The 27,162-nt window shown below is 40.8% G+C and overlaps 1 protein-coding gene across 1 annotated transcript in view; it reads right to left on the bottom strand.

Moving 5' to 3' along the window:
- Nucleotides 1–27,162, bottom strand: part of NBAS (NBAS subunit of NRZ tethering complex) — a 302,133-nt gene that overhangs the window by 112,188 nt on the left and 162,783 nt on the right. The window contains exons 32-36 of the mRNA XM_019656632.1: nt 22,173–22,286; nt 18,967–19,080; nt 16,176–16,333; nt 15,336–15,425; nt 2,518–2,685 (exon numbers count right to left, since the gene is read on the bottom strand). Coding sequence (XP_019512177.1) covers nt 2,518–2,685; nt 15,336–15,425; nt 16,176–16,333; nt 18,967–19,080; nt 22,173–22,286 — 644 coding nt within the window. The remainder of the gene's footprint in view (nt 1–2,517; nt 2,686–15,335; nt 15,426–16,175; nt 16,334–18,966; nt 19,081–22,172; nt 22,287–27,162) is intronic.

The raw sequence follows: 27,162 nt of genomic DNA, 5'->3' as shown, positions 1-27,162 counted from the left end.
TTTCTGTACTAGTCCAAAGAACCTTCCTAAAACATCATTTGGTACATATCACTCCCCTGCTCAAAAAATCTTCAGTAGTGTTGAACAAGGCAAACAGCCGACAGTATCGAGTCTGAAGTATATACAATAACATTAAAGTTAAGTCATATTAAAGGCTAACTCTTCACTCCAGTCAAACTGGTCTCCTTTCTGCATCTCACCTCTATGGCTTTCTTCCATTAGGAGGGTGCTGTCCACGCTGACTGCCTGCTTAGATCCATCCTCCATGCAGACCCACCTCAGGCCTCACCTGCTGAAACCTTACCACACGGAGGCAAGGTATGATCACGTCCCATTTACCACCTCCACCTCCTCCACAGCTATGACCCACACAAATGCCTTGTGGACTTGGCATCAGCATTCTCATTAGCAAGTACGTACTTTGGTATCTCTAGTATGGTTAATTATCTTTATGTTTTGCTTTCCTCACATAGGTGTTGTAAAGCTCCTTATTGGAAGAGTCAAGTGAAAGACAGTCACACATTCCTCCAAAGTTTATTGAGCACTTACTTTATGCCAAGTATAGCCTAGGGAAGCAAGGAAGCTCCTGTTGCAAATGATGATAAAAATTACAACTGATACTTACAAAATACTATATATTAGGCACAATATCTTTGTCTGAGACATACACCCTCAAAAAGTCCAACAGGTAAGACAGAAAAGTAGCCATCATCATAATCCAGTGTGATACATGCAACAATAAGAGGTATACAGACTGACTCCAAAGTCAAGCACACAGCATCTCAGTCAATGGGGTCACCATTTACCCAACTGTCTGGGCTGTCATCCTTAGGTCTCTCTTTTCCTTCATATCTCGCATCCAGACCATCCGCAGCTCCACAAAACACATCCCCAAACCAACCACTTCCCACTTCCTCCATGGCTACCCTAGTCCAGCCACCTCCATCTCCCACCTGGGCTACTGCAACAGAGAAGCCTTTTGTTTCTACCCTGACTCACTACTGCTAACTCTCAACGCAGCAGTTAAAGGATCTTATTAAAGCTGGATCACACAACGACATGGCCGAAATTCTCCAGCAGCTGGCCATGATCCTCAGAATAAAGTCTGCAGTCCTTGGCACAGTCTATATGCGGCTCTGCACGGTTGGTGTCTGCACCACCTCTGATCTCATCTCCTGCCATTCTCCCCATTGTTCACTCTGCTCACTTCACTGGCCTCCCTTCTGTTCCACAAAGACGTCAAACAAAGAAAAGGGCTCTGCATAGGTTTCAGCTTGGCTCAGCTGGGGGCCTGCTCAGAGTGATTGCTCTTCCTAGAGCCCTAACTTCCCTCTGTGAATCAGAGCTTCACGCCCCTACTGTCACTCATGGCTCCCTTCCAGTGTGCAAGCTTTCTTCATAGTACTCATTACCGCCTGCCATTACATCATTACACACAGACTTTATTAGTTGCTATCTTTGTCTCCCCCACTGAAATGTAGGTTCCACAGGGGAAGGAAATTAGACTGAAGTGCTTCCCCATTCCCAGCGACTAGCACAGTATCCAACATGTAGAAAATGCTTGATGAGTATCTGCGGAATAAGTGAATTAACTAACTAATGAAAGTGATGCCCAGTGAGTGTTCGGGGTGAACTTACGTGGTTTTTTTTCCCTCTTAGTCTTTCCCGTGTGAAACTAGAGGGGTGCAGTGTGAGAATGCAGAGAAGACAGCAGGGGAACAATGGGTTAAAATGTCACAGAAAGCAAACTCAGTGATCCACTGCTTGTCCTGACCTGTCCTTTCTTGAACGATGATGTAAGAAGCTGTTAAAATGTTCTCTTTACCCAGAGCCCCTACTAAAGACTAAATGTTTACATCCCTCCCAATTCATACGTGGAAATCCTAATCCCCAATGTGATGGTACTAAGAGGCAAGGCCTTTGGGAGGTGAGTAGGGCTGAGGGCAGAGCCCTCAGAAATGAGACTAGCTCCCTCGCCCCTCCCAACACGTGAGGACACAGCAAGATGGCTGCTACGGACCAGGAAGCAGACCCTCTCTCACCAGACGCTGAATCTGCCAGCAATTTGATCTTGGACTTCCCAGCCTCCAGAACACCAAAAATAAATATTTGCTGATTAAGCCACCCAATCTATGGTATTTTTGTTAGAGCAGCCTGAACAAACTTAAGACAGCACTCCAACTGGCTTCTAGCACTTTTCCTTGACTACTGACTGTAGAAAAACAGAAAAAGTGAGTAAGCATTGATAAAAAAAATCAATTGTCCTTTTCATCCCCAAACTTTAATTGTGACATAAGCCAAACCATACCTAAATCTCTATTAGTGCCTTTTGCAACTACTCTGTGGGACTATATTACATTCTGTAAAATGAATTACTCATTCTTTATCTGATGAGAGGCCTAGGTTTCTTAAGAGATTATTTTAATAACCTAGAGCGGAGGAAAATGTAACAACAGTGAAAACAGCTGAAGACAGGTGCTAATGAACCGATTTTCAAAAGGAAGCTGCGTCGCTTACTTGCAGGGGTCGAAGGTGTGTCAGAGACCGCTTCCACCACTGCCCGTCGCTGATAGCCTGCAGCACGGCTTTGGTAGTCGTCGTCGTGTTGGAGAGGACCTTCATGGTGGTGGCCGTGGTCCACTGCAGCAGGTCAGCGGAGCTGCTGGCTGGGACACTCACCTCCTCCTGTGTTAAAAATAAAAGGCCAAGAGCCAAAATGGGTGTGGTCCTAAGAACAGACAGCGACGATGTGACTACCTAAAACTGTCAGACAGGAAGAAAAATTAGAAAATCCATCTTTGCTGGCAATTAAAAAAAAAATGTGAATGAACCGAAACACTACTGGCATCTTGTGCCTCCTGGAATCATTTACAAAAGAAAATTCAGTAAAAGTGAAGACATCACAGTGCATCACTCATCCTAGTACATTACTCTAATAATCCTTTTCAGAAACATCTGTAAGGTAAAACTGGGTTATTTTTTACAGCTCTAATATCTTACCAATGAGATGCACTCGTGTTTGTTTCTTTGACAAGACATTTTAAAGTATTTATTATTTATAATAAGAAATAAATTATTCATTTGAACAATGCTAAGTTTTACAATATCATTGCAGAGCAGGCCTTAGAATATCATTAGACACCGAATCAACTGCAGATCAAATAAGTTGCATGTGCTGCCTACAGGCAACCGGCCTGGGGTGTCTCGGCTCGTCTGGACCAGGTCTGGCTACTGGAATGTGCTGTCCACTCGTTCTTTCCAGGGTGTTGACACACTGGCACTAGCTCGCTCACACACACACACATGCACGCGCACACACACACATTTATATTTATATTTATTTAAGGTCACATTTTTTATTCACATTTCCATGATGCAGAGACAACACTGCCAGCATCTATTCTCCTTTCCTTGCTTTAATAAAGGGCTTAGGGATCTTTCTTTAAAAATCTTTTTATTGAAGTGTAAGATATATTTTAAAATGCCTACATGGAAGTGTACAGTTTGATGAATTTTAACGCAATCGTATAATCATCACTAAGGCTGAGACCTGCCGTCACCAGGATCCGAGACTTGCCCTGTGCTTACTTCCAGCACCATTCTGACGTACAGCAGCATAAATTAACTAGCCCACTTTTATACTTTGTGTGAATGGAATTATGTTCTCTTGTCTGATTTCTTTCATTCAACATAAATTCACTCCTACTCTTGCAAGTAGCTGAAGACTGTCCAACGCATTGTTAAGTGTAATGCCATTCATTACACTACAATGGAACAGTATCACACTGTGTGAACATATCAGAATTTATCCTTTCTTCTGTTGATGAACATTTGGGTGCTCTCCAATTTGGAGCTAATCCCCACAGTGCTGCACTGAACATGCCAGTAATTTATCTTTCAGTGAACACATACATTCCTGCGCATATACCTAGCAGCGCAATTACTAAGATTAGAGTATGCCCAAACTTAATAAATAGTGCCAAACATTTCCTAAAATGGTTACCAACTTAAAATCTAACCAGCAATTACAAGAGTTCCGGTTGCTCCACACCCATGCCAACACATGGTATCACGTGCCTTTTTTCTTCTTAGTTCTAGTGAGTATGTAATGGTATATCTCTTTGTGGTTTTAATTTGCATCTCTCCAGTAACTAGTGAAGTTGAAGACCTTTTCATGGATTTACTGGCGATCTGAGTATCCTCTTTTGTATAGTGTTTGTTCAAGTCTTTTGCCCCTTCTTTTGTTGACTGTCAGTCTTTCTTACTCATTTGTAAAAGTTCTTTATATATTCTAGATACACATTCCTTATTAGATATATGAATTGTGAATATTTGCTGTTACTCGGCAGATTATCTTTTCATTGCCTTAATAGTCTTTTGATTAATAGAAGTTCTTAAATTTTAAATTAACCCAATTTATCATTTTTGTTTTCACTTGATTAGTATTTTTCACATCCTATTTAAAAAAATCTTTGCCTACTCCAAGGTCACAAACATGTTCTATATTTTCCATGACATGTAATATTTTTGCTATAAGTACAATCCTGCTAAGACAGTGTGCTACCCCTGTCTTATGCACTCATAGCATTATATGCATACTTTTAATGCACTTACCATAATAGATTGATATTATGATGTTTTTTATCTGTTTACCTTCCCGACTAGGCAGTAGCTTTTCAAGGGCAGGGACTATGTTTATTCTTACTACATCCTGAGAATATGTGAAAATCCCTAATGCATCATTTATATCTGTAAATACGTGTAGGGAGTCTGGTTTTAGTGCACTATTTAAAGGTATGAAGATACATTTTCTAAAGCCTAATATGTTGTGCTTACAGTAGCTAAATGTTATTCAAATAAGATTTCATGTCACATTTTCAATTCCTGTTCAACTTTAGACTCTTCTTAATTGAGAAGGCGTATCGAATGATTTGAATGTCATCAACTAATCCAAGTATAGAACTAAAAATATAAACATGGTGAGGAATATGGCACTTAAACAGAGTGCAACTTCATTCAGGGGAAAAATCAAATCTCCTAAAGATATCAAAAAATACAGCCTCTAAAACAATTATCCGATTTCATAAAATGAATCTAAACTTTACTTCTGTTCATGATGGCTAACTACAGAATGAAAATTTAAAACATGTGAAACTTAAAAGTTTGTTTCAGAAGATAAATGAAATCCACAAGCTCAGAAATGTACGTAATAAAAGAATTTTCTGTAAGAGATTCCCCTAATGGGAATTACAAAAGAGACAGTAAAATAAAAAGCTCATTTGGACCACAGAGATTTAATTTGGGGGCAGTTTACCAAGATGATAGTGTAACCAGAGGCAGTATGAGGAAAATAGTTGTCTTTCAACTTAATGTCATAGGGAAAGGAAATAGAGGTTCGGCAAAATTACTCCTGAAATGATTACTGCTGGCACTTTTTATAATCATAGTTGCACACTGCTAATTAATTTAGAGTGTATAACAGCAAAAATAAATGAATCCCCCAAACCAAATCAACAACTCCCAGCATAAAATTTAACATGAAATCTCATTAACGTCAAGTATGTTACATAGCTCAAAGGTTAACTTACTAAACACTAATAACATTTTTCAAATCCTACAATAGACACCTTTACCAAACGGGCTCACAAGAACAAGGATAGTTCCATGTGTCAAGCTTGGCTTACAGAATGATTCTTGTTGACCAATCAATATAATAAATAATCTATTTAGGGACTGCTTTCTCCTGTGTCTGATAATATACTGCTTGCCTACCATAAACTGAGGATCACAAACAGAGCTCACAGTGAGCTCAGCCACTAGCCCTTCTCCTCCCACATACCCTTAAATAATCCACCTGCACCCCTCACTTACTTGTAGCAAATTTCTCCCTGAATTCAAAATATCACAAATGCAATCTCTGTTACCGGTGATGCTACCTTTAGAAGCGTCTATCAGAAGAAGCAGTAGAAAAATGGCCCATGGAGTAAATCACTCTCAAGTCTGACTCTGCTTTAATTTGTCTGCTAATGAACCGGCCAGGCTACAATTCAGGTGTTCTCGCCTTTGGGAGTTATGGACCCCCGTACATTCCTGATGAAAGCTGTGAGTCCTTCCCCCAGAAAGCTGCATGCACATGCATGTGCACACACACGAACTTAAGTCACAGTTACACACACACACACACACACACACACACACACACCAACCAGGTTTGTCACACTATTTCAGGGCTTTAGGAACCAAACCTTTCTTGAATCTTCCAGCATACTTGGACCTATAGTAAGAGACCTCTAGTTAGGAAAAACAGAGGTATATGAAATACACTTTTATTTCCTTTTTCCACGTCCAATTTTTTAATCACTTTTGATAAACAACCTTGGGTTCTAAGTGTATCCATAAAATAAGTTTACTGACACATATTTCTGGCATGCGTACAATGTTTAAAACCTAGCGCTAGGCAACAGGGTTACCATGACAATTACAATATGGTCCCTGCTCTTAAAGAACTCACAGTACATGAGAAAAGAAAGACAAATAAGGCAATCTGCCTTCTTTCACCAAGGACCTGAGAACTTGTCAAATTGGACCCTATTCAGATTCCCCTCCCCTGTAATAACATAATTAATCCCCATCCACATCTTACCTTCTTGTCTTAATTCATTCTTCATCAAATATTTCTGGCATCAAATATAACAGTGACAGACACTGTTCTAGATATTTGGAAATAGAGCAGTGAACACAGCATGGTTCCTGCCACAAACAGCATAAATCGCAAGAGGAGATAAGCAGAAAATAAACATAAAAGCATGTCAGAGAAGTCTATGAGATAAACGATAAGCGCTAGGGGGAAAAAATGAAGTGGTGTCTGGGTGGCGGGGATGCTGTCACTGTGCATACAGAAACCAAGGCAGCTTTCAATGAGGTGATGTTTGACCAGAGACCTGACAAAGTTGGAGGACATGTCACCTGGATTTGGGAGAACATTCCAGGTGGAACACAGAGGCAGGAGGTTCTGGGACTGTTCACAGAACGGCAAGAAAGTCAAGGTGGCTGGAGTCTGCTGAGCACAGGGAATGGGAGGGTTGGGGGGAGAGACGGGAGGCAGGGGAGGAGAGAGGCGGGAAGTCAGACAGACAGTAGGGAAAACAGGTCATGGGTGTCCTGATAGGAGACTGTACAAAGTTAGATTTTACCCTGAGGATTGTGGTGCTGACACAGTTTTAATGACTCACTCTGGCTGCGCTGTTGAGCTCAGACTGCAGCGAAGGAAAGGACAGCAGCAGGGACACAAGCTGTGAAGCTGGAGGTGAGACAGTGCTTACTTACACCGGGGGAGCAGTGGCGATGGTAAAATGTCGTCCCATTCCAGGCCACTGGGAAAGTGAAGCCAACAGGGTGTCTGATAGATTGGCTGTGTTATGTGGGAGAGAGAGGAACCGAGGATGACAGCAAGATTTATGACCAAAACTACTGGAGAGCTGGGGCTGCCACTTCCTGACAAGGGAAAGACCCGAGAAAGGAGCCACTATTTGCAGCGGGGCGAGGGGGGCAGTGCGGAGAGCAGCGGTTCAACTTGAACACCGACTGGGACGTCGGCAAGAAATGAAGTACAGAGGTCAGGTCGGCAGCCGCGCAGACAAGCCGGGGACTCAGAAGGTCAGGGCCGGAGCTGCCACCAGGAAGTCGCCCACCAGCACAAAGCTGATGGCAAAGTCACGGTGACGCGTGAGGTCCCCCAGGGAATGAGTGTGGGCAGAGAAGAGGTGCAAGGACTGAGACCTCGGGCAGGTAACGTTTATTGAGTCACGGAGATGCAGAAGGACCAGCAACGGCAAAGACGACAAGCGGCCAGTGAGGTCTGAACAAGACCAACGGGACGTCCCTGAAACAAGTCCGTGTCCAAGGTCACTGACAAATCAAACAAAAGACTGAGATCTGACCCACACTTTCAGCACCAAGACGTCACAGGGACCCAAACACAAGCTGTTCTGGTGAAGCAGCGAGGAGAGAGAGCCTCACAGGGAGCAGGCAAAAGATCACAGGATACCAAGAAGATACAGCCACTGCTAAGGGTAAAGCAAAGGAGCAGACAAGTCCCTCCGAGCAGTGCCGGGGAGACTTGCAGGGTAAGTGCCCCCTAAAAGTGAAAGGGAACTTAAACCCCACGATTTCACCGTAACTGAGACAGACTACTTGAATGTATTATGTTTGGAAAACATCTTTTGCAAGTGGATTTAAATAGCAAATCTAGATTAAAAGTAAACATGCATTCCTTATTACTATTATAAAATAATTACTGTAAAACTTAAAGAACACAAAACACTTTTATTACAAATGATGGGTTCCTGTGAAGAATGGGCAGGATAAAAGAGGGAAATCTGAAATTCCCAGAGTGGTGCTAAAGAGGAGGCAGCTTTGTGCAGAATGCAAATCTGTGACAGAGATTTGCCACGTCACTCAAAAGATGACTCCCACTCCTGGCCATCAGGCTATGGACTAAACAAACATAGTTTCCTGCAAGCACGCCCATGAGCTGACCATTTTCTCCTTCGGTCAAACCTCACTGAGAGGAGCCACTGCAGCCCTACGGAAACAGACAGGTTTTCTGATTGGCTGGCAGCGTATCAGCCAATCCCTCATGTCACGAGAGCTGTGAACTCAGTCTCCCAGAGGGAGCCCTCACCAGACAATGTTGTGCAAACACTAAGTAAATAAATAAAACAAAAATTCACGAGGCCCTACTGTGTTCCCAGTGGTGCTGGCGTCACAACAGTAAATCAGGAGAAGTCAGTGCTGACACAGATGTGTGGACAATGAACCACAAAAAAACAGTCAATCCTCTGCCTCAGGCGTCCATTTTCCCCGCTTTGTCCCAGGGCAACACCAGCATGAGTATGTGCAGCTGTGCACATAAAATGCTCAGTGAGGTTCAGTGTAACATAAAGGCTGTGTCCCCAAACGAAGGGAACAATAACTAAAACACGGTACATGTATTCAGTGACCACTGTTCCACCATTGTCTAACGGCCTCTATACAATGACAAGAGCAAACGGCCATGAAACATACTATTATTACATGAAAAAAGAAAGCCTCAAAGTAATATATGCAGGATGAATCCATTTCAGTTTTAAAAAACAAAATAATTGCCCAAGTGACAGAGGAGAGCTGCACAGAAAACATGTCTACACTCAGGAAAAGTCTGGAAGGATACATACATACATACATACATACACACATGTATACACATAACACATGCACTTAAAAATGTTTACCTCTGGGCAGTCGGATTCATGGAATGGGTGAATAGAAAGAACTGAGAGAGAAGAAGGAGAACTTATATATTAATGTATCGTTGATTAAATTATTTTATATTTTAAAAAAGCAGAAAGACCAAATATACCACACATTTCCATGTACATCTTCCTAGCAAATGTTAATATTTTATCATAGATGTTACACCTCATTATTTTTTACTTTCAAGAAATAAGATATGCCACATGATGTCGATTATCTGAATCCCTGCCTCCCCTTAAATGGATTATTAAAATAAAAGCCTGTACTATTTTTGAAATCATAGAAAACACTACGAATTACGGTCAAGATGAAACAATGAGCTCATGTTTCAATATGCTCGGTGTGCTCCAAAATACTGAGAATAGAAAGATGAATCAAAAGACACTCAAATTCAATAGAATTCAACATGCTGAGGCTCAGGATTCAGATGCTGCCAGTGGCTGCCACACACCCCTTTCCAAAGAACTGTGAATCAAAACTCCCGTCTACGAGGGGAACTTCGGCCAGCTTTTTATAAAGAGCTGCTGGCCTAGAAAGGCAGAGAACAAAGAGAGGGCCCAAAGGAGCTGGGCCAAAACCCTGGCTCTCTGCGTGTATTTCTCATTTCCTCAACATTATAAAGGGGAAAGGGCCCCATGTGAAAAGCTACAATAGCACATGGTTCTGGACAGAAGCACCAAGGGATCAAACTGAGGGAAATGACACTACAGGATGCTCAGATCAGCTCTGGAGAGACAAAAATTAAACTGAATGGGATGACTCAAAATGAGCCTGCTAACCAAATTTCCAAAACACATGGAGGGGAAAAAAGTTACCAGACCAATAATTGTAAGAAAAATCCTCTCTAGGTAAAATTATTTCATTTAAAATTTCAAAATATCAATTGATGTCTTTGTGCATACTAAATATGAGATTTAAAATCCTTTAAGAAGGAACAAGCTACCATGAAACATACAAGAAAACAAAACAAATATAATCCTATTAAGTTAGTTTTTGTGTACAGTAGGAGGTAAAGTTCTAAATTCATCTTTTTGTATGTGGATATTCTTCAAGCCTAGAGTAGAGTAGCTTCTTCTTATTACTCATTTATCAATAAATATAAGAGATAAAGCTATAAAACTCCTAGAAAAAAAGCACAGGAGCAAATCTTCACAACCCTGAGTGAGGTGCAGATTTCTTAAATACAATACCAGAAGCACAACAATAGAAGAAAACATTGATAAGCTGGACTTCAGCAACCTTAAAACACTGTGCACTTCAAAGCCACTTACTTATGAAGGTAACCCATCAAGGCACATGCTGAGAAAAACTAATTTCAATTCATACATCCAATTAAGTACCTGTATTCAGAATTTAAAACAAACAAAAAAAGTCTTACAATTCAAGACGACGAAAATAACCCAGTTACAAAATGAGCAAAAATTTACAGCCATTTCACCAAAGAAGGTATAGAAATGGCCAAAAAGCACATGAAAAGATGCTCATTACCACAAGTTATTTGAAAACTGCATACCAAATGATAATGAGATACTGCCCACACCCATGAGAAGCGCCTTAGTCAGAAAGCTGGTGAGTAACAAGTGCCAGCGAGAAACTAGGACCTAACGCTTCCCCGTGGGAAGGAGTGACGCTGAACCGCTCCGGACAGCAGATGCAAATGTGCAAATCTATACTGGATCGTCAGCGGTTCCACTCCCAGACAGGAAATCAAAACGTACTTCCACACAAAGACGTGCACACCAATGTTCCCAGCAATATTATTCATGACAGTGACAAAATGGAAACAACCCACACCAACAACCGGTGAGGGGAAAGAAAGGGCCGTCCATGGCACTGAGATGCAGCTGCCATCTTGCTCACTTTTATTTAAATATTTCTAATCAATTATTTTATCAATTCAAAATACATTACTTAGTCCATACCCCAATTCTAATCACGAATTAGTCCAGCTGTATAAATCTGTAGCCACTTAAAATGTTCCTAGCAAGTTTTCCCACAGTTCGAATGATTTTATTTTAATGAGAACCTTGTTATAATCCATTTCCAACTCTCAGTAGATTTATCTGGGGAAAACCCCCTTGGCAAAGTGATATAACTCACACTAGCTAAACAAAATGTTACTATAACTGGTAGAATACTATTACATCTAAAAATGTAATAACCAACATTAATAAACTGGAAAACTGTAATTTTCGTCGTTTTTCACAACGCATTTTGTTCTATTTATAAATAAACATCTTAGTCCCAGGGACAACAGCCAATACTTTCACGCGTGTAGGCCACACTTGTCCTCATGCAAATGCTACTGCACAGCAATTACATCTTTACTTTGCTGGGATATAGAAATAAAAATCATTATTTTCACAACTGAGTAATGAAAGTCTTGAGCATAAGCAGAGTACACATACAGCCAGCTCTCATACATGAGTTATAACTTAATGTGGTTATTATAACTGTTCGTATATAACAATGGCATCTCATAGCTAAGCACTGTATTATAATGTGATAATAGCAGCTATAATATTCCGCAATGTGCTTCATGAATCAAAGCCATGATGTGTCCGCTGAGGGTTTGGATTAGGGCTTCATGAGGTCCAGATCCATGACAACTTGATGAAAGAGGACAAAGGCAGACAGGAAAGCTTTTAAGGAGCTAAAAAGGTGGGGGGTGGGGGGTGGAGTGGGGGGGGCAGGAAGGCCATCGTTTTGAATTAATTCCCTTTCCTTGCTCAGGGGACAGTATAAAGGGCTGCTGCTCTTACTAATGAGACTCTAACGGAGCAATAGGTGCCCACTTGTGGTCACACAGCATGTCCTGCTCCAAAGAAGCCACCGAGGGGCCAGGACTACAGTTTCTAATTCATTGTAAAAGCAGAAAATAGGAGAACCAAAAGTCACAAAGGCTTTTCATGGACTTAACAAAGGAGGAGGGGGCTTCAGAATAAGCTATGGAGCTGGACTCAGCAGAAGCACTTGGCAATTCTATACTGAACAGAGGAAAGGCACAGCCCTTACAGTGGCCAAAACAACGGGATCTCGGCCACCACGGCACCTTCCTAGGAGTGAAATGGGAAATCCCTTCAATTTTCGGCTAAAATCTACTTTATAATTCACTCTTACCACAGACTAATCTTACACAGTGGGAGCGTCAAGCTGAGCTTTATCAAACGTTTCCTAGGCATTCACCATGTGACAAGCAGTCTACGGAGAGAGGACAAAGATACTTGCAGTTACCATACAATCCCATCCACACAAGTACTGATACCGAGGTGCGAGGATGTGGAGGCCAAAGGAGAGGGGCGATTAGAGGACTCAAGGAAAACTTGACAAGGAAAATGATGCTTCGGATGGGATGAATGGGTTAATAAGGACCAGCGCACACGACGGAGAGAAAACTCTAAGTCACACCAGTGGTGTGAAAGAGTCTACTCAGAGAATGGTGGGGACATCAGTGTGACTGAAACGCAGTGCAGACTTGGACGGCATGAAAAGAGATGAGGCTGGAGAGACAGAGAGGGAGATGAGGCTGGATGAGTAGGGAAGGATCAGATACAACAGATACAAAACTTGGGATGAAGATCTCATTAAAAGTAGGCCTTCAACTAGACCTTGAACGATGGGAAAATTTGCCAGCTCCTAATACAAAGAACATTTAGCAACCGTGGCCATTGGAAGAGCTGCTCTGAACCCCATGGAGGAAACATCACAGAATTTAATGCGCTTCCACATCCAGTGAGGAAAAGCGAACAGTAATCAGTACACATCAAAACATGCCAAAGGGCAGTTGCAGCCACGCCCCTCCAGGCCCCGCAAATGCTAAGGCTCCCTCCTGAGGGAGTGCAACGATGACAAAAATCCACCACCGCAATGTAGATGGCAGAACACAATCCTCTCCTGAGGGGCTGAGCTTCTAGGACTGTGCTGCCCAAGCTGGTAGCCAGGGCTCTCATGGGGCTATTTAAATGTGACCAAATTAAATATAACACGATTTAAAATTTGATTCCTTAGTTCATTAGCCATGTTTCAGGTACTCAATAGCTATGTGTGGCCAGTAGAGATACAGGTTGTTTCCCTCACTGGAGAAAACCCAATGGGTCGGTGCGGCACTGGGATCAGCGCCACGGGAGGGTTAGAGGGAAACTCCTTAAGGGCAAAAGTCACATGATAAACAACTTGGATCCACTTATCACTGAACTAGGGATACGTGTACACATGTCTATTCAATGTTTGTCAAACTGAATTTTAATGTAAGAGAAACTTACTGAAATGGGGCAGTTATACCTATTCCAGAGCTTTGCCCTAACTCCATCAATACATGCCTTAACTGTAGCAGACTTTTAAAAGTAACTATATAGTACACAGCTACAAATCAGTTTGACAAAATGGATATAGCCAATTAAAAAAAAAAGATTAATGGTAATGGAAGGAGAACTGAATCTGAGTGGTGAGCACACAACGTGATATATAGATGATGTATTACAGAAATGTACACTGTAATGTAAATGTAATTTAAAAAAAGATTAGATGCAGCTCAATTATCACAACAGGTTACTGGGAAAATGAAGGACATTTTACACTTTGAAAGTCAAACTTACCATTTAAAGGAATCCTGTGGAAAACCAATCTATAAAGAGGATTATCATCTTTCTTTTTATTAAATTTACTGGAGTGACAACAGTTAATAAAATTACATAGTTTCAAGGGTACATTTCTGTAATACATTGAGGATTAGCATCTCTTAATCTATCTAATTAGAATATCAGAAACGGGGCTACTTTCTTTGACCTAAAAAGAAAAATGCCAATTTTGTTGCTAGAACAGTCAGGAAAAGTTAAATTTCATGGAGCTAACACTGACCAAAAGGGAGGTGCCTCTGGGTATATACTTCTTCCTTAAACGGTTCTGACAAATTTTATTCTTAAGAATTTCAATGGAGTAAGGGAGAAGGGAAAAAAGGCCAATAAAAAATGGGCAAGAGAATAGGTCTAGCTCACAAAAGAGGGCCTCTCCGGAGAGAGTCCCATCTCATTAGTAACCAGAAAAATGCAAATCAAAATCACAAATACACAGAAAACTAACAGTGCCAAGGTGCTAGACTGAAGTGGCACCCCCAAACACTGCTGTCAGAGTGCGATCGGTGAAACCACTCTGGAAAATCATTCGGGAACTACTGGCTGAGGTTGAACACACGTATCTGACAAGAGTCTTCCAGGGCTGGGGAGGCAGGCGCCAGAGAAAGGAGGCACAGGTGCACTGAGACGAAGTGCACAGTGCCAAGGCAGCTTTATTCTTAGCGTCCCCAGGTGAAAACAAACCAATGGCTAGCGACACTGGATGTGTGAACTGTCATATCTGCATACTGCAACTAATTTCTCCTCAGCAGTAACAGTGACTAAACTACACGGCATACATCAGCATGGATGAACCTCACAAACAAGATGTGGAGCGTAACTATGGGGCTGTCGGAAAAGTCATGACGCATTTTTGCGACGAAAAACATAGAAAAAATACATCATGACTTTTCAGACAACCCAATATTTCTGTAAGTACAAAAGCAGATAAAATTGAACTCATCATACTGAGAGGGGTGTATCAGGTATTAAAATTATCTAAAACAAGAACAAATAAACACAAAGATCTGGTATCGGGGACAGTCAGGACAGGGGTGATCTCTGGAAGGAGACAGACAGGAGAAATTAAATTGGGAGGTTTGGGGGGAACTTGTGGAAGGCTGGTCATGACGAGTTCGTTACCTGCATGTTAGTTTCAGGGGTATTTTCTTTGTGATAACTTACTGACCTGGACATTTTTGCTTTGTGTATTTTTCTAGTGACTGTTATATTTCACATACAAAAGAAGTTTTAAAAAAAAACAGCCTCTACAGGCATAACACACACACACACACACACACACACACACACACACACACACACACACACACACACACACACAGCCCCTCGCTTACACAAGGTTAGGTGGCTCCTGTTTCATTCCACTCACAGCCACTTGGAAGCCCTTCCCTCCCTCTTACCCTAACTTACCTCTGGTAGTGCTTTACTAACTAATGGTGAAACACTGATACTCTCCCCTCCTTCCCGATGGATCTGGAAATTCACTCTTTGATAAAGAATCTAAAAAAAAAAAAAACAAGTGATATATTATAAAGAAACTGTGTTTTAAATTTGCCTCTCTTCATAATGTAGGCTAGACATTTAAGAAGTACTCTTTTGAGGAAAAAAAAGCTGTTTCATAAAGAATCCTTTTGGTAACAGGCTTCCTTCAGGGCTTTGGGAACAGCTTCCCAAGGATGCAACCGTTTCAGAGGGAAGCAGCAGCTGTGAGGACCCTTATATACGATGGAATGAATGACGAGGATGTGGAAATGGGAATTTCAGAATCTCTCCCTATATGTTAAGTGTTTTTCCAACAAGAGCGCTAGTGTCCCGTATGCAGATCTATCCTGTGAATTTTAGGAAATTTAGCATCTCTCCAACCAAAGCCCACTCCTCTGCCATTTCCCAGGACAGCTAAGGGATAATGCCACCGCTGGTTTTAGTCTATAGGGTTTCGACCATATTTTACATGTCCATGTCTTATATGTTTTATTCTTGACAACTCTAACTTTTCCCAACATAGTCAATAATTTAATTTCCAATATAACTTTTGATTTTTCTCACATCCGCTTCCTCACTATAATGAAGCAAACAACACTAAAGTATATCCAAATATCTTCGAATCCCATTTCACTAAGTGACAAGCTCTTTTTCTTTCATGAATTAAAATTCTCATATGATTTTAAAAATGACCACAGACCTCAGACCCACATAACCCACAAAATGCTCGTCGTATAGTTCGGGATGTACTTTAAAGGGAGCACTTACTTCTGTCTGCAGAGAGCTGCTGGCAGCCAAAAGAAGTTCAATGCTGCTCGGCGGGCAATGTGTCAGAGCAAAAGCCATGAGCTCCTGACGAGTGGCCAAGTCTCGGAAACCTTCTGATTGTCCTAACTGGCTACAAACATCCCAACTTTTAGAATAACCTGCAAAATTGGCAAGGAAAAACCAAACTGATTTTCACCAGGGAAAAAAAAATCACCAATTTAACATGAGAAATTCAATGACTTTTTGCTCAGGTCTTGTGACAAAAGCAAAATCATAGTCATCAGTGATGCATATTTTATACAAAATGTAATACAAAACTACGGTAAATGCTGCTGCCGAGTGCCATCCAACAGAAAGGCAGGGTTCATCAATACAGGAAGCGACATGTTGAACTTAGTGACAGTGTGTGACATGTTTCAATTTGTTTGGTACAGACAGTTGGGTGTGAGCTACAGTTGAGAAAAGGTATGTTTTAAAGTGTGCTATAAATCATCCTCCATCGTGACAATGCTCCGTGTCACACATCACTTCTGATATACGGCAATTTCTGTCAAATAAAAACATTACGGTGTGTCCTCATCCACCTCATTCACTGGGTCTGGCACCGTGTGACTTCTGGCTCTTCCCCAAAGTCAAAATGATTCAGGACATCGAGGCAGCCATGACAGCACAACTAAAGACATTAATGAAAGAGGACTTCCACAACTGCTTCAGAAAGTGGCAAGAACGATGGGATAAGTGTGTTAGAAGCGACGGAGTATTGTGAGGGGGATTAATGCCAATGGGTCTTTTACTGTGATTTTTTTTTTTTTAAGATTTTATTGGCAAATTGGGGGAGGGAACAGCACTGGGCAATCGGGGAAGGGAAACAAACAAGTTGCTGTCCTTTTGTTCTTTAGTTGTGGAGGACGTCCCTTCACTGGCCCATGTTGTTATCACTGTGCTCTTCCCGGGTGAGGCAGATTAGTTGCCAACCATTGAAAGGCCGCTCATAGCAGCTCATGGCAGCTCTCGCAAGCTGCCGGCCACTCATGATAGCTTACGGGAGCCCACTGCAGCCTCACTGCAGCCTATGCCATTGCCAGCAACTCACCGCAGCCCAGCTCCAGGTTGAGCTGTTGTTCACCATCTTAGCTGTAGAGGGCGCAGCGTCACTGGCCCTCATGTGGGATCCGAACTGGGGCCTGCTGCTCAGAGCTCACGCTCCCAAGCCAACTCTTAACCAGCGCACCACTCGGCCAGCCCTACACTGTGAATTCTTAATTATATAGTTTTATTCTTATTCAAAGGAGTTCCAGTTTCAAAGTAGGGCTTTTTTCCCCCAAGTACAAAAGTCTCAACCTAAAATAATTATTCTAAATATATAAAGTAAAAATTAACCCAACTGCCACCTTACAGGAATAAAATGATTACAAAGATCTCTAAATAAACAATTTTAGAGTAATACAACGTTTTTCCAGAAAACCACAATTATTCTGGACTTAATGTTTTGAAGTTACTTGGTTAATATTAGAGAATACAGCTCTTTTATGACAATAATTTCCTAATGCTGAGGTTATAAACCACTGAGTTTCCTTCCAGAGTTTGAAACATTCGCAGAGCTTGCTGACAAAGGCTCTGTCTTCCTGGACTAAACCAGTCTGGCTCCTCTGAGTCCCCTTCTCCACTAGGCCTACACCTTGGCCCAGTCCCCACCGAGTCTGCACTGCCCAGTTTTAGCAAGAATCCCGCTAAGTCAGTCTCTCGCCCTTGACAACTGATCACCTTTGATATCTGGTCAATTTCTTATTCCTCACCCTTGACACTTGACCGCTCTGACCTGCCTTCAGCAAGAACCCCCCACCCTCGATGTGTCGTCACAGTAAGTTTCCATCCGTTGACCCCCTCCCTCTATTCCTTAGATACAAAGCCCCAGCTGTCTTCTCCGTATTCAGAGCTCAGCTCAATTGTCTCCCCTATTGCAACAGGCTTAACACCTATTGCAAAAGTCCTGAATAAAGTCTCCCTTACCAATTATAGCAAGTGTCAGAATATTTTCTATAACAATATACAAAAAGTGTGCAGATGATAAGTGCACAGCCCCATGAATTATTGCAAAGCACAGCACAGTATTTTTAAGTGCCCACTATGAATGACATGGGTAAGAAGATGTGCTTGGGCTTCCGTATCTTCAGACATGGCAACAAAAAGTAGATCATATAGTACAGAGCCCGTGGTAACACATCACCTCCTACCCCATTAGAGAATGTGTCATGTTCTTTCACAGAGACATGGTTCCACAATAAAATCGCCTTATCCTCCAGAGACCTGAATTAGAATTTCAATCTGGAAAACTTCAGGGTTACAAACTACTTCCCAATTTCTCAACATTCATTTCAAAAACACTAAGCTATCCTTTCTAAAAAAAAATTAAAGACTAGAAATATTGACTATGTAGTCACAAATTGTAGATAATTCAAAAATCTAATTTTCTTTTACCTAACAAATACATTAAAAGGCATTAAAATGGTTTACATAAAATTGTTCTTAAACGTATGAGACTGTATTAATAGGAAATGGAAAGCAACCAAAATCTCAGATGAAATAGAACTCCTGGGCACATTCAAGTACTTATATTAACCTATAAGCACACGGCACTCATACTGATCAGCGCTCGTTAAGATGCTTCTCAGGTCTTATGAACACAATGTGGCTGGCTTTCCAATCGGGCCAAGGGATTCAGAACAGACCTTTCCACTCCTCATCCTGAAAAGAGGACATGAGCGAAGTGCTCAGTACTTGTCTACTTCACCTGTGGCCATCAGCTCCCGACAGTGCACACTGGCGGCTTTGTAGTCATGGAAACGAAGGGCTTGCTCAACTAGAAGGACAAGGACCTGGCCCCGCCTTTCTTCTGAGTCTCCGCCTGTAAACACATACAAACAACTCAATGATTTCCACAGCATCAACTGATAAAGGAGCTTATTAATAGCCTGTCAGATGAATTCAAAAGTAAAAAATAAAGATCAGACTGATTTTAAAGAATTCTAAGACAAGAGGTCACCATACCTTTGACCTTCTAATCTACCTATTAATCACCGAATTAGGTCTGGGTCTCCCAAGCAATCAATGATAAATAGTGGCCCCAGATCAGCCATCACAACCTAAGTAGGTAGAGGAAAAGTTTTCCTCCCAACAAGCTCTTTAAAACTTTTGCTTAAAAAATTATTTTTTTTATATTTTGCCCTTTGAATGTTCTGTTTCTAATTATAATTAATAAATAACAAATATAAGGGGGAAAACTTAAACACAAAGTAAAACAGATGTAATTTTATAGTTTCACTGACAGTGCTAATCTTTTATTTATCATAGTGAACTTCTAGTCTCTAAAAACACATACCAAATTCAACTTATGTTAACACAAAGTTCTTAAATTACTTTCCCAAGAGCATTTTTAGAAGTCAGCTGGGACGTCACTTCCTTGACATCTCAACACTTTCTTCATATAAAATACGTGGTTTAGGTTCCCCTCCTCTATGTTCTTTTACTTTTAGCTCTTTGAATACCAATTTACTGCGATTATCTTTATAACAGTCCACACCATCTACTAGGATTTTAGCTCTTGGAAGGCGGACTGCTTCCCTTGTTGAATTCTCAGTATCCAGCACCAAGTCACACACATAACAGAGGCTCAGAAATATAAATGCTAAATGAAATTGGCATAGGTTCAATGCAGAATGTAATTTTCAATCATAAGACCAATAATTCAAAGTTATAATACAAATACAATCTGTATGTTTAGGCTAAAAAAAAAAAAAGAAAAAAATGTATTATATTTTAATGAGGTAGAACCTTAAAACTATTTTCAACGGGCCGGCCAAGTGTCTCAGTTGGTTAAGAGCTCGCTCAAGAGTTTGAGCTCTGAGCAACAGCAGTTCTAGTCCAGCCCGAGCTGAGCAGCCACTGAGCTGCCAACAGGTAGCAGGATGGCTCAGCTTAAAAAAAAAATAATAACTATTTTCAATATTTCCAGGAAAAAAAACCAAAATATGTATATGGCCTTTAATTTTTAAGCTGTAACATGGTTTTGAAGAAAAACTAAACATATCAAAGAAAGGGTTGAATGACACTTTAAAAATATGTCCCCATGAATCTTCTCTCTGTGCTTTCTAAGGTTTAATCATATCCAAGGTCAGTACTGGCCCAAGCTAATCTAAACAGTTCCTTGAGGAAAAAAAAAAATATATATGATACTGCACTAAGATTTATAATATTATCAGAACAACACATTCATTTTTTAGTAACACTAATGAAGGGGAACAGAAAATGCCACCCCAAAATGTACCACTTTGGAATGTGGATTGTTTTGAGCTGAAGGCAAACCAGACCTCGCAGACTCAGGAAGAGCTTTGCCTCCCCTTTTACTGTCTACGAGAATTTAGACAGGGAGCCTGTACCAGAAAGAGAGTTGTCATCACAGGTAACTTTTTACATCAGAAAGATCTACCGACGTGGCCAACATTTGTTTAGCAAGCACGTGCTCTCCCCATCTCCCTCCTGTGAACTGTCTTCCTTCCCTTTGAAGCCCAGACTCCTTCTCCCTTCTCTTTAGCTCAGGAGAGTATAGAAGCCTCAACTGCCTGAATGCTTTTGAATCTCGTGACTTTGTGGGGCTCCTGCAGGCATTAAATTAAATTCGCTTTTCTTCTCTTCATCTGTCTTATGTCCAATTATTAGACCAGCCAAAGAACCTAGAAGGGAAAATGGGAAAATTTTCCCAACCCTACAGTAACATGTAATATGAGAAATCGAACAACATATATAAGCTTATCAATAATAAATGCACATATCACACTTAATATGAAACCTATTTCCTAGATAATGCTCTTGAAATGTCTGCATTTATTCAGAATATCTAAATCAAACTTGAAAGGGCCAGGTGTGATTTTTTTCTTTTTCATGTGTCAGCTTAGCTAAGCTACAAACACCAATCCAGGTGGCACTGTGCAGCTATTTTAGGGATGTTATTAAAGCCCCTAATCAGCTAACTTTAAGTAAGGGTCTATTGATTACCATCATCGAATGTCAAAAAAAGTGGAAAAGTAGGGCAAAAGGAAAGGATTCCAAGATAGAAAGCTTCCGTATCTGTGAGATCTTCAGTAAATTATTTAACTTCTTTATTCCTGTTTCTTCATGTTCAAAATAAAATTCAGTGACTCTGCTATAAGAGACACAGTATCTCAGATAAGTATAAAAGCATAAAATGACAACTACTGTTATTATTAATGTAAACTTTTATATGAAGACGGGTCAAACAGTCATCTTGAAGTTCAAAGTACAAATATTTAACTGCTTTTAATTCTAGAGAGTTCCAATGTGAGCAGGTGGTTAAAAGGGAAAACATAACTAAAGACAGACCTGAAAAGAATGGTGTCTAGAAAAATATTACAAACAGAACCAAGTGAGATTCTGTGGGAGATTCTTTGGGAGAACATCCAGGTGTATGGTCAGACTATCACAGAAGCCTATTAAGGAAAATGATTCAGGTGTTTAGTGTAAGGAAGAGAAGATTAATGGTGGTGTGACAAGACTTTGAGTGTATGAAATATAATTTAACCTATGTCCACAAATTCCCTGAGACCCTCTTCTAAAGATGGAGGCTGACGCCCCACGCCTAGAGGGGAGGCCGATTAGTGACTAGTTTCTAACAAACAGAATAAGGTGGGAGCGATGGTGTATGGCTTCCAAGACCAGGTCATAAAGGCGTTTCAGGTTCCCCCTAGCTCTCCAGTGGAGCAATCGCTCTAGGAGACACTAGCTGTCATGTTAAGAGGACACTCATGAAGCCCTATGGAGAGGTGCAACGTGACACTTTTATAACATTCCAATCTCTCTAGAAAAGACAAATCCTTGCTGAAAAGCAGCATTTCTGACACCTGTAGGTATATGTTCTGATGTTTAACTAAAATCATAATGAGGATGACACAGATGCTTTATAGTGTAGTGTTCAAAACTTACCGGCTACCCTCAGCAGCTCAGCAAGGCCCAGAAGCTTAGCGGACTGCTTGTAGCAGGTGGGGGACTGGTAAATACACTCCTTGATGAGGCTCACCCGATCCGAGCACAATCGCACTACAAAAGGAAAACATGCTAAATAAAGACGTGTAACCGGGGGCATCACAAAAGGTAAGGCAACCACATCAGACGAAAACTGTGCTAGCCTCCAGAGCAATAAAAATTAAGTAAAAGACACAATTTTTTTCAATTCAAGTTGCTGCTGCTTCTGAATAATGTACAACATGGATCTTTTCTGTCACCAAACTTCTGAAACAGCAAGTGAATTGGCTTTCTGAAGCTAGGGAAAAGTGTCACATTTTCAAGTGCCAGGTCAGGACCCAGGGGCCTTCCCCTCACCGCACCAAACTCCATTCCATGTCCCAAATACCCATTTCCTATCTCTACAGCATCACCCCAGGAGTGCTCACTGTTCCCATGTATTAACCGTTCAAAAACAGGAGCAATGCTCTCACTTCAGCTCGCTGTTAGGAAAATAAAACATGTCTGATCATATCAATTCACACTATGAGGTAATTAAGAACACTTAAAATAAAGAGGACAAGAAAAAGCTTTACTCAATATATGCTAGGAAGAAATGGTATTCATTTAGGTGTCAGCCTTCAAGAACCATGGCCCTACTTGGGAGGCTGGGCCCCAATAAATACAACAAAAACTTAATGCTAACCGATGACATTCAATGAATGTGACCTATGACCCAGGCACTGTTACAGGTGCATTATCATATTAATGATACCTGCCTTGTGGATCCTTAAAAGGCAGGTACCATTATCCTCAGGGGAAGAAACAGAGGTCCCCAAAAGGTTAAGTATTTTGGCCAAGGTCACAGAAAAAGTGACAGGACCAGAACTTAACACAGCTCCTTCAATATTTCTCACACTTACACTCCTTTACCCATTCCTACATCCATGGCTATATCCCATTCATCCCGTGTTCTCCCAAAATTTCTCCTAGGTAGGCAGAAGGAAGCTCAGGATGGGGAGATAAAAAGAGAGGTGGTGGTTTTTCTTTGAAATGGGCTCCTTTTATTGGTAAGTTTTTATGATGATTTAATTTCAAACTTCCAGAAGGGCTGCCAAGAATGGTACAAAAAACCTCTCTACTTTTTGCCAAGCTTAACTCATTGTTAATAATTTGCTCCATTCACATGTGCAATCACGCATGCACGGCCTCCCTCCCCACACACATACACACACACAAATATATATTTGCACACACATTTGATTTTCTCTGAACCATTTGAGGCTAAGTTGCAAATATCATGTCCTCTTATTCCAAAAGACTTTAGTGTGCTTTGGGCTATTTCAAGATGGTGATTTATGCCACTGCTGGGCCAGTAACCCTGCTGTGGCCTTGACTATAAAATGTGAGCTAGATGGAGGCTTCCTTCAGTTACTTAATTCACAGCCACGACAGCCAATATCCACATCGGAGGATAACTTCTGCAGACCGTATTACTAGTTTCCAGTATTCACTGCAATACTCACCTCCCAAATACCTGACTAACTAACATCAGGCTTGGCCATGTGACTTCTACGGGCAACAAAATGAGAGTGGAGGTGACACATGCCACTTCTGAGAAAATGCTTATGAGCCACCATGGCACTCCACTGCTGACCCTTCCCCTCTACCTCGAGGATGCCATGTTTCAGGGAGTGGCTACACAGACATGACCGTGAGCAAGAAATAAACTCATTATCATACGAGTAGCCACTGAGATTTTTGAGTTTTTTTACTATAGCACAGTCTAGCAAAAACTCACTGATACAATACACTTCAAATTTTTCCATTACTTTTCTGAATCAAAAAATTGTTTTTTCCTCTCAATATTTTCTGTTTTATGGTTTTTTCTCCTAGTATATATTTTAAGAAATTGTGTATCACTACTTCAATATTTCAGATTCAATAATTATGAGAGAGGTGCTTTCTACATGTTTCTAATTTGATTTTCAAAACAACGTTATCGTAGATATTATCATCATCCTACGTACGTGAAAACCTGGGGTTTTCACAGATGCGTTTATGGCCGTTAATGAATTCTTGTATTCTTCTTAGAGAAACTCCAGCTTCAGTAACTCCAATAAGGTGATTTCCTTACTATCAATGCTCTTTTCAGCTCAATACAATCCAGCTGGAAAACTGAAACCAGTTTGGATCATCCTTTTCTCCAAACTTCCTATTAATGGAACATTACAATTTGGTCCTTTGTCTGCTTGTTGCCCTAAGCAAGACATACTACTAATATTTCAAGTACATTAAATTAATTTGGAGAGTTGGATTCTAACAGAGTGCAACTGTCCTGTCAAAATGACTTTTCACTTTATCTATTTTTTGAGCCTCTGGACAATCACTATACCAGTTCTCTTTTACTGCTTATTGTAGGACATGCTAAATTATATTTCAGAATGTGACTTCTTATTTAAATAAATTCAAGATTTAGATACCATTTGGTTTCCATGAAGGGAAGAGGTCTTCAGCACCTAACATTCCTTTGCAAAATGGAGTCAATGACCATGAAAAGGATATGCATGTGTGTATCTTTTAATACTTGAAGATCTCTCATTTCCCTGTGGCTCTCACCAATATATCTCAAATGTTATTAAAAAAAAAGAAAAAATAGGAAAAACCTACCATACAAAACACACACACACACACACACACACACACACACACACACACACACACACGTCTCAGACATATGAATTATTTATGGACTAGCTAGCCACATGCCAGATACTCTCGTCACCTCACGAGGCAGGGACAATGCACGCCCAGGAAACCACAGGTGTAAAATATCACTTTGATGAACTGCATCGAAGGTGCACAACAGATGTAGTTAATTATGATGCTGCTGAAGCACAAATCTGAATTGTGTAGGTGAGGAAGGTGATAATATGCAGAGGTCAGTCACCTAGCTGATGAGTGAGAGAATGAATCAGAGTTTATTTCTCAAAGGATCTTTCACTTTCACACCTGTTCGAGTATCGTATCGTCTACTGTTTATCAATGCAGTCCTTGGGCCAGACTACCTAGGTTTGAATGGCTGTTTCCTAGCCATGTCACCTAAGCTAGCTACTTAACCTCCCTGGGCCCAGATTTCATCATCTGGAAACTGGAAACAGTAGTAATCACTACTTTATAGAGTACGTATGAGAATTAATAAATACATGAAAAGTATACTTAGAACATTAAAAAAAAATCACTCAATAAATATTATTACTCCTGACATATTCACAGAAATGTTAATTAAGTATGAGATCCTTGAACATAAGGATGTTCATGTTTCAGGATATAACTTCCAGGACTGTCAAGGGATATTCTATTATTATCCCCATCTAAGGAAAGTGACATTCAAAGACATGAAATTGTCACAGGTCACAGAGCTCAAAGTGACTGAATCAGAATTTGAGCTCATACATGACACTCAGCATGTCAGTCCCTCCAAGTCGGGAGGTGTGCCTTATTCCCTCCATTATTTCAGTTCCTGGAAAACAGTGCCTCAGTGAATGCTGACTGAAGGAGAGAGGGGTGAAAAGCGGATGAAGAGCTGGTGGGAAGGGATACAGGGGGAATGACAAAGCCGGTAGGTGCACTGTAGTTCTCCCATCGTGGAGAAAGCGCCTTCAAGGAACAGAACAAAGGAAGCAAGTACCCGGCGCCCCTGCTACGTCCCAGGCACTGAAACCACAGACTTCATCTCCATCAGCAGTTCTGCAGGGGGCGTAGTAGTGTCCCTGTTTTGTAAATGATAAAACTTAAACACAAGGAAAGGTGAAGATTCTTATCCAGTTACCAGCAGTCAGGGCAAAACTGGCCCCAGGCTGGGATTAACCACGAAAGCCTTTCCTCAGGGAAAGAGCCTGGAGGACAACTGAAATATCCAAATCTGCTCATTTGAACAGTCAGGAAAATGTACACAAACATCAACACCCAAGATGAAGGGGAAAGCACACAGGTGTGCACACAAACACTTCCCAGGAGGCTCATACGCAGGGAATCGTTTTACACAGTATTTCTGCTCCTGTTTTCTATCGACGCATTAGTTGTAATTTAGCGAGTCCCACCATCCTTCACCTGATGAGAAACAGCGGCTCCCAGAGTGGAGGCAAAGGAAGCTTCAAAACGAAGCAAAGCGACAAAATGAACTGCTGTACACTGACTATGATAAAAATACCTGGACCCTAGATCTTGAAATATCAAGTTACTTTGTCGAATATTACTGATGAATAAATACATAAACAGCTTAAACTTCAATTGTATCTGTGGCATACACACAACAGAGCATTCAGAGGCAACATCCTCTCTCCACATCCAGAAGAATTTCTGACGGTCACTCTAGTAAGAAACAGCAAATGTCTTTCCTGAGACACTCCTCAGTCAGACAACTTCTCAGAAGCTACAACCGGACTGCAGGTTTGGTTGCAGATACCCATCAGCCGACTGAGCTAATATCGCCAGCAAAAAATAGCACTAATTGAGCACCACCATAAATATCAGGGCTCCATTTAATATTTCAAAATTCAGTAGCATTTGGGAGACTGTAATAAAAAATTTTTTGGCATTATAGCATTATATCAATCTGCTTCGATTAAAAAACTAGCTAAAATACACACACACACACACACACAGTCAAAGCTAAAATGACTTGGCCTAACAAGAGATATGAGAAGGGTAAAAATTTCATAGTGCTCTGGCCTCTTCCTGGGACCAAAAACATCAATTAAAAATATAAGTATGACTAAGGAGGTAGTTAACGGCTTAAGTCATTTCAGGATAAACTGAAAATGCTTTTTAATAACTGATTAATCTTCACAATTTTAAGAAGCTCTAAGCTCAAAAATTACATGAATGATACAACCAAACAGAACTGTCTAATGATTTAACAATCACTTTAAATATACTTGTTTAAGATGCTTCGGGACATTTATAATTA

The sequence above is a fragment of the Hipposideros armiger genome, unplaced genomic scaffold (genome assembly GCF_001890085.2).
Source record: "Hipposideros armiger isolate ML-2016 unplaced genomic scaffold, ASM189008v1 scaffold_0, whole genome shotgun sequence".
Taxonomy (NCBI): Eukaryota; Metazoa; Chordata; class Mammalia; order Chiroptera; family Hipposideridae; genus Hipposideros; species Hipposideros armiger.
This window is presented reverse-complemented; position numbering and strand designations above follow the sequence as displayed.